The sequence below is a fragment of the Buteo buteo genome, chromosome 24 (genome assembly GCF_964188355.1).
Source record: "Buteo buteo chromosome 24, bButBut1.hap1.1, whole genome shotgun sequence".
In the NCBI taxonomy this organism is placed as follows: Eukaryota; Metazoa; Chordata; class Aves; order Accipitriformes; family Accipitridae; genus Buteo; species Buteo buteo.
This window is the reverse complement of record NC_134194.1, coordinates 3,745,981-3,754,291: the sequence shown is the minus strand read 5'-3', so window position 1 is coordinate 3,754,291 and position 8,311 is coordinate 3,745,981. Positions and strand designations below refer to the sequence as shown.

At 51.4% G+C, this 8,311-nt stretch overlaps 1 protein-coding gene across 7 annotated transcripts in view; it reads right to left on the bottom strand.

Moving 5' to 3' along the window:
* The window catches only part of JADE2 (jade family PHD finger 2), an 84,846-nt gene that overhangs the window by 19,063 nt on the left and 57,472 nt on the right, over positions 1–8,311 (bottom strand). For all 7 annotated transcript variants that reach the window (XM_075056555.1, XM_075056560.1, XM_075056554.1 and 4 more), the window contains 2 exons: positions 5,555–5,722; positions 4,923–5,039 (listed from right to left, as the gene is read on the bottom strand). In XM_075056555.1, coding sequence (XP_074912656.1) covers positions 4,923–5,039; positions 5,555–5,722 — 285 coding nt within the window. The remainder of the gene's footprint in view (positions 1–4,922; positions 5,040–5,554; positions 5,723–8,311) is intronic.

The window sequence follows — 8,311 nt, the reverse complement described above, 5'->3', positions numbered from 1 at the left end:
CAACAACAACAACAAATATTCTGGTAGTAGCCGGGGAACAGAAATTTTATGGCTTTTTTTCTTCATCCCATCAGCCCTGAATTACTGCTCACTCACCCAGCCTGTGAACTTTTGACATTGCTGCTTTTAGATATTTTCCCTCGACTTCGTTTATGAATCTGCCCGTGCTTATGAAAGCGAGAGACTCGCGCGGCTGCCAGGGCCAAGAAAAGCGTAGGCAAGGGGTGTCCAAGTCCTCCACTTCCAGGGCTCTCCAGGCCCCGCTCCAAAGCCTCTGAAACCAGCGGGAAGAGCTGGATGCAGCCAAGCCCGGAGCTGTACCAGCACGGCTCTGGGCAGCGATGCTGGGCACTAACTCCTGCAGGCACCAAATGCAAGTGGATTATGAACTCCTACCCCCCGCTTCCCCTGTTTAAATATGACCATTTGGTCCTTATTTCAGCCTGAAATTGCTCGTGAAAATAGCTGATAGCTTGCAAAAATCAGCTCCCTCTGCTACGCTGCCGGCGCTTGCGTGGAACCTGGCATCGTACGGACCTGCCGGTGCTCCCCGTGCCAGCCCAGCGCACCCGCCGCAGCGGTGGGCAGCGGGTTCTGCCCTGCCCATCCCACGGGACCAGCCCTGTCACAGCCTCCCACGCGGTTGAAGCATCGGCTCCGTTCTCAAGGATTTATTTTTGGTACGGAAAAAGGGACAGAAGGAGCCCAGCCTGACTCGCAGCTTCCAGATTCACTCGGTGCAGTCAGTGTATCACACATCGGTTTTCAAAGCGCTGGCGCTCACTCCTGCAGCCACGGAGCGAGCACTGACACGAGAAGGCGACGCGATGCTCCTCGACGGAGTCACTCTTCCTCGCTTTTAACATCACTTTCAGGTTGGAGGGCTTTGCCAGCTGGAAATTCCCGTGGTTGAGTTTCTTCTCTGGTAGCCAAGATGGCAATGGTGCTGCATGGAGCTCCTGATGTACTCCTGATGTACTTCTGATATACTGCTGACATACTCCCGATATACTCCATCCTGGCTGTTTTGGCGTAACAGCTGGGGATGCTTTAAACTACAGCATCCTTTTGTGCTGTTACGCACATAAATATCTACGGTAGAGAAAGCGGACACGGAGAACTCGCCGCCGTCGGTGAACGAGGTGAGCTAAGGAAAGCCACGCAGCGATGTCCCCTCCGTCCTGTTCCTGTCACCGGTGCTAATAACAGCGTTAGCGACACGGCTGTGGCTTCTGCCAGGACAACGGCCTGCTAACAGAACGACCATCACTCCACCTTAGGAAGAAAGCAAATGGAATGACACCCGTCCTGGATCTCTCCTCCGACAGATGGCAAGCAGCACTTGTCAGAAACCGTGCCCAAAATGCAAATAGAAAATAATTAGGCAGCTTGGCTGACAGGGCAACAAAGGAAGGTACCTGGTCGGCCACGGCTACCCAAGGACCTTGCATAAACCGACAATAAAAACATATTGATCCAGCCCAGAATGACGCTGGAACGAAGCTGCTCTTCGCAGGAGGGAGAAGTCTGCCACGCAGAATAAACCAGGCTCAAAAGACTGGCGCAGCCCCTAAGTCTGCTTCGTTATCGATCATGCTTCGTTATCTTACAGCACCTTTCATTCAAGGATCTCAGCATACTTTGCTTATCCAGGCAAATCCATCCCCAAACAGAATTCCGAGAGAGAGGGTGAAAACTGCACCAGAGATTAACGTGGGCTGTTAAGTAGTCCCCAAACCACTCTTACTGGGAAGAAATAGAGGGAAGATTTTATTTGCCAAGGAAATTCAAACAGGAGTTTACCAGCTTACAGTGGTGCTCCGCTGCAGTTTGGGGCCGGAGGGGAAGGAAGCGGCTCCTCCAACAGACCTGCGAGGGGAACTCAGGAAGGAAAAATTAATTACCGGTGCTGAACTCCAGCCAAGCCATCAGCCGCGACAATTCTGCATCCTTACAAAAACTACCATGTGATTTTTAGTGACCACAGATGGTCTGGATCTTGGTAGCGCTTCTCAGCTGAAATAGGCAATTTCAGCATCGCAGACATCCTCGGAGGATGCGGGGCTGAGGCAGAGGATGGCGTGGGGGCTGCAGGGCGCACACACGCTGCTCCTCCCCTGATGTCAAGCCATACGTTTTCGGGACTACAGGCGCAATCGGACGACAGCTCCGGGAACCACCACACCAGTTAACCCAGTGGATGGGGACCAGTGGCACAAGCAGCTCAAGGGGAGCAGGCAGCAGCGGGCAGAGGAGTGATAATGAGTGAGTGGTGCAGGACACTTCTGAGGGCTTTTTCTCCAGAAAACAACAAGAAAAAGAAAGATGGAAGATGATGACAGTAAAAGACCGTACCCTTTGGAGAAGCCTGCCAGCAACTAACAGAGACCTGGCATTTTGCGCTGCATTGGAAGGCCTTGGTGAGCTCTTCCAGTTGCTCCGAGAAGTGAGGAGGGAGCTGGGTCCCAAGCAAGCGCGGTCAGGACTCTCTTTTCAATCTCAGCAATGCAAACAAGAAAATTCCTGCTGGATACTGAGCTCTCTTTGGCACCTCCTGATGTCTGACCACAAGAACCACCGTGAAGTCATGATTTCCCCTTGACAGGAGCCAGGGAAAGGGTGCCTCCAGGGCTGCATCCCTGCCCAGCGTCCGGAGCTCTGGCTCGACTATGGCCATGCCGAGTTACACTGGGTTCACAGCTCTGTACCAGAAAGCAAGGGAAGTAATTATGTGCAAGCAGCAAGGTCAGAGGCATGGAGGGCAGTGGGGAGCCCTTCCTCAGGTTTCCCTCGGTTTGTTTCCCTTCTCGTGGTCAAATTTGGATGAGGAAAAATACCTCGATGCACAGAGATGCCTATGCGAAAATATCTCACACTGGTCTCTGTAAATGTGGTTGAGGTGGGTGTTTTCTTAAGCTGCAGTGCTGCCTCTGAGCATGCCCGTCCCCCTTTGGGATGACAGCCTTCCACTCCTCCAGCTTGCTTGTCCAGATTTCACATCCCTTTTCAGCAAAGCCCAGTTCCAACCGGTTACTTGGAAAACCCCTCCTGGAAGCAGCACCCCTCCTTCCCCAGACCTGCCCCACCTGGAGCACCTGATTCCCACTGCCAAGAATAAAAGCTCAGTGCTTTAACAGAAAACAATCTTCTCCTTTTGAGCTGGGTCATAAACCCAAAATGCTGACAAAGGTAGTTAGATTACACCTGTATAAACAGGCACTAATCAAAAATATGCTCCATAAACATAAGCTTTCAAAACAGAGCTCTGTACCGCCGATGAGTACGGAGCACGTTTTTTTATCCATGGGTGAACTTGCTGATATACCCCATAAATCCTTACCTAAAGGCACTGCCTGCTTTTTTTCCCCTCTCCCCCTTTTCCTTGAAGCAAAACCACCCCAAGCGTGCTAGGGTGGCCTCGGCAAACGCTCCGGTGACAATCTCGTGCAGACTTATAAACCACGAGCTGCCAGCACATGAGACAATAAAGCTCCTGTTCTGTCTCAGGTGACCTTTAATGCAAATCCATTCAGTCCCCGGGATCTCACAGCTCCCGTGCCATGCCGGCACTAAGAGGATGAAGCCTCAGAGAAGCTGAATTCTTTTTGATGCTGCCAAGCCTGTTTGCCTCCTTCCCTGCCCTTCCGTTCTTTGAAAGCAGTTGCTGTTATGACACAGTATCTCCATCTGGCAGGGTGAATAAGCAGATCCACCCAGAGCCATCAAAAAAGAAGTGAGTCAACGCTAGAGATTTAAAGAAGTATTGTGAGATTTCATTTCAAGCTAAGGGGATTGCTTTTAAATAGCTCCCTTTAAAGTATTAAAACCCAAGGCAGTGGCACAAACGCAGTGGAGCCTGCAGACCTCCTACTCCTATCGCCCTTCTGCAACCAGCCAGCTATTCTGGTCCCTGAGTCACTGCTGCGTACGCCGACCTCCCGGGTGCAGCTCCCGTTGCTGTACAGGAGCCCATCAGTCGGAATTGGTACACATCCCAAAACTTCTCACAGTTTTTCAAAGCTTAAGGGCTATTCTATCCTACCCCCTTGCACGCCAAGACTGCTTCGATGCCTGGTCTGCCAACGAAAGCAACAGGCACCGGCACCGTGGAGCAGCAGATCCCCCAGCCCGTCCCCAGGGACCACCGGGACATCATGCTGGCCGAGCAGGGGGAATCACTGGATGCAGCAAGGCTCCCCAAATGCTCTCACACCAAGCGTGCTGCATTTTGGAGGGGTACTTCTGTTCTGCTGCCCGGGGAAGAGAGATTATGGCCCGGGAAGCTCTGTCCCATTTCTGTAATAGGAAAGCCCAGAGCATCCTGCTTTCCGTCTGAAATGAGAACGTCTCGTCCCCTCTTTAACACGCTGCTGCTGCAGGGCGAGCAGGCGCTCAGATGTCTGCACTGGTTTGCTTAGGTGTGGAGAAAATGTGGGAATGTAGTACATGGTAAATACTCTATTTTCCAAGCCAGCAGGCTAGTGAGGACTACCTAATCCTGGGGTTTTCTGATATCCTCCCAACTGAAAGGCTTCCCAGCCAAGCCCCACTGGTTTGTGAAATACTTGGGGCTATGTGTCTCCTGAGTATTTCACTTTTCTGGCAGCTATGCCAAGCCTTTCTGCTGGAGGTTCCCAATTTCAAACCAAGGTCATTTGCAGTCCCGGTAATTAGTGTCACTACAGCAACAACACTGTGTTATGCAAAGAAACTTAATCTAGATTCCTAGCACTCAATACATTAAATGATTGCAAAGAACATCTGATGATGTCTGATGGGTGCTCGTGCTCCCTGTCGTTAGGTTTATTTGCAGCAGGAACGAGCCTCGGCCAGATTGCGTCCACCAACATTTCGAGAATCTCCAGCAGCTATTACAGGCACAACCCCGGAGGTCTGAGTTTCTGCAGCGCCGAGTTACGTACCTGAATACACGTCCCAGTGCACTCCTTGCAGAGGCTGCAGGACAAAGCCCATCTGCTTGCTGGGATATGTGAGATCTTTGTAATGGGTTCCATTTTTTCAGGACATCCAATGCTAACCTGGTCATGAAATAAAGACAAGTTGTAAATACTGGTTGCCATTCCCAATCTCCTACAGGGGGATGTCTGCGGCAGTCTGAATGAGGGATGGATTTTTTATTTCTTATTTTTCAGGGTCACTTGTAATTGGGGGAAAAAAAAACCCGAACCGCCCAAACCAGAAACAAATTTGGATGAAATGGAAGAAAAAAATTATGTCGGTGTTTCCTCTGAACTAATTCCTCATTTGGATGTTGCTGTGTATCTCGGATGGGCACATGAAATCAGCTTTACCCTGCCCAGGCAGGTCCTGTGAAAGCCCCCCACCTCTGTGGCCTCCCTTAACAGGGTGCCTCTTGGCTGCTAATGAAACACGCAGCCCGGTGACCAACCGGCATCGCGGCTCTGACCTCGGCACAGCTTGACGAGCCAAACCGGACTTACTATTTAGACCATTAACGAATATCCTGGGCTGAGACCTGGAAACCAGGTCTGTGCCCACCCGCACGTCAAGAGGAGGTTGGAAAACATCTTACTTCAGGTATCCATAAGGCACAGCTAACGTGGACCCATTTCGTCCCGCTCCGGGTGGGCTTCAGCGCTCCCCCTCTCTTCGGGCAGAGTAGACACTTTGGCTGAACCCCGAGGGCGCAGGTCCGGCACAGCCAGCTCCCGATGGGAACCTTCAGGATGCCGTAGCACGCCTGCGCAGACACGAGGGAGGTGGGTTAGACCCCGTACCCCAGGATGAGCGTCCTCCCAGACCTCCTCCTTCACTCCCACCTTCTTCATTCCCGCTGGCTTATCCCCACCGCATCTGGGCATCCTAATGAACAGCGGACGGAAAGCAGGTCCGCAGTCACAGACAGCGAGGTTAAGCTCTTCCTTCCTTCCTACCTTCCCTGTTTTCACATGGATACTCATGCCAGATCAGTGTGTTCTAGGTTTTAACTAAAAGCTAAGTATAAAAACGTGCTGTGTATCATGGCCAGCATCTGCCTGGCTCCAGGTCAGGGGTGGGCAGCCAGGCTGCTCCATCAGAGCCCCCACCACCGGCAGCTCTGCGGCGCGGACATCTTCCCGCTCATCTCCTGCTCTTTTCCGAACAGCTACCAGACCCACGAGGACGAAAATTAAGAAATGCCATGCAGAGAAAACCTCTGAGGTAGCTGAGGGCTGAAAAGCCACAACCCCCGATTGAGAAAGACGGCCACACTGGTTACACACCCAACGCAGCCTAAAGGGGAAGCAAAAGTAACCATGGAAAGGGAAAAAGGGGAAAACGATAGTCATGAACATAAATCACACAGGAAGAACCATAAAGGATGATAAATCTAAAGGGTGATAAATCTAAAGGAGACAAGGACAAGTCTACGGCCAAGAGAGTGAGAACTAAAGGACTCGGGTCGCCCACGGAGCTCCCTGACCTGCTGCGATAGCGCAGGATGCAGAGAAGCCAAAGTGTTTCGTAAATATTTCTCTTCCATACTTGGGGAAGAGCCAAATGATAAGCCATATCACATAATGATGATGATAAAATACTTTCCACTTCGGCCGTAACTTATGACTGTATTAAACAGCTACTCCTAAAACCAGACAGTTTTTAACCGGCAGGTCCCGACAGCTCGCACTTAAAGGCTTTTCAGAGAGTGGCAGACAACTGCCTTAGGCGCTAACGCGAGGCTGTGTCACTATTTTAAGTGAGGCGATGTAATTAATTCCAGATCTGGCTGCTCTGACGTCCCTCCAGAAGGCAAGCGGGCAGCGCCAATAAGGACCCCCAGTGTTGTTGGCCGTAAATGGAGCTCAGGCATTCGTCAACTCCACTTCTTGAAGTTTACTCCCCAAAAGAACAGCTTTTCATCCTGCCGCTGCACGTCACCATCACCGTGAGTGACAGTGCTGCAGGTGGGGATGGGGCAGAGGGGGCACACGGAGATGCACGAGCATGGGAAAAGTGTACCCTCAGTCTTTACCGGCCAAGAACAGACTTTCTAACATGACTTTGGGTTGCCCCAAAGCACAAATTGACTGATAGTGATTTCCAAGGGGAAAAAGCCACTTCCTGAACAGTTTATTGGGATAATAAGGAATTAAGGGAGGTAATATTATTGCTGAGAGTCTACATGGTTCAGAGAGACTTAACTGTGTGTTTCACAGTGCCTCCAAATCTGACAGATAAATCATTTCTGTAACAGAGTTTTATAAAACATGTGATTTAGTACCAGACAAAAATCAGCCAGCTATGTGCTGCCAGGAGAATAAACTGGCAGACTGATCTCAAAATCCAGGGGAAAACAGGAATTATGACCAGGTGTGCATCTCCAGCAGAGTCTTGGCTCTCGGTTATTTATTCCGAGATGTTTTAGAGCAGCTGAAGGTGCAGTTCTGCTCCTAGGAGAAAATACTATGGGGCCTCTGTCCTGGACAAGGAGCAGCTCTAGAAATGAGGTGGGTTGTCAGCTAAACACACTCTCCCAGCCCAGCACCAGCCAGAAGATGCTCTGGGAACACGGAGCCAGAGCAATGCTGAGCAGGAGCAGAGCGGCTCTTTTTATTGCTGTGCCTGTCACGGGTGCAACATCATCCAGAAGGGGACACCAAAAGAACAGGGAGGATGCTGAGCCACAGAAAAGCTTGGTGTGGTCCATGTAAGATAAGAGAAGGAGGGCTCGGCCACATCCCCACGCCAGGGAATGGGAATTCGGTAATGAGAGGAGCACGGCACTTTGGCTGGAAGCTGGAGATGGATCGTTCCCATGCTAGAGAAGTGCGATGTTGCCACCACGAGAGCGATGAACCACAACGATTTAGCAGCGGGGGGGACGGAAGACTCCTTATTGCTGAAAATTCTCAAATGAAGATTGCATGTGTTTTCTAAAAGCTACGCTTCACAGGAATTAATTAATAGCACGCCTCATGGCTTGTGTTATGCAGATGAGATGATTACAACGATCCTTTCCAGCACCATAACTCACCAACGTGTGTCTGAGCACAACCCTGCCTCTGCCCCTTCCCGCTGGGATGCCGGAGGATGAAGCACGGCTCCGGCCGTGTCCCGCAGGACCCCAGCTCCCCTCCACCGCTGCCCAAATACCCAAAGCCCCTGGCATCGCCACCGGGATGCCCGCAGGAGAGCGTCGTCCCCGGCAGGTTTTGGATGTGGGGCTGGCAAAGGCAGGGGGCAGGTTAGATAAGAACCACGATGCCACGTTAACACCCCGCGCTGTGGCTCTGGACTTTGTGGCTTAGGGCGTAAATGGGCGCAGAGATTAAATCACAGGCAGCTTACG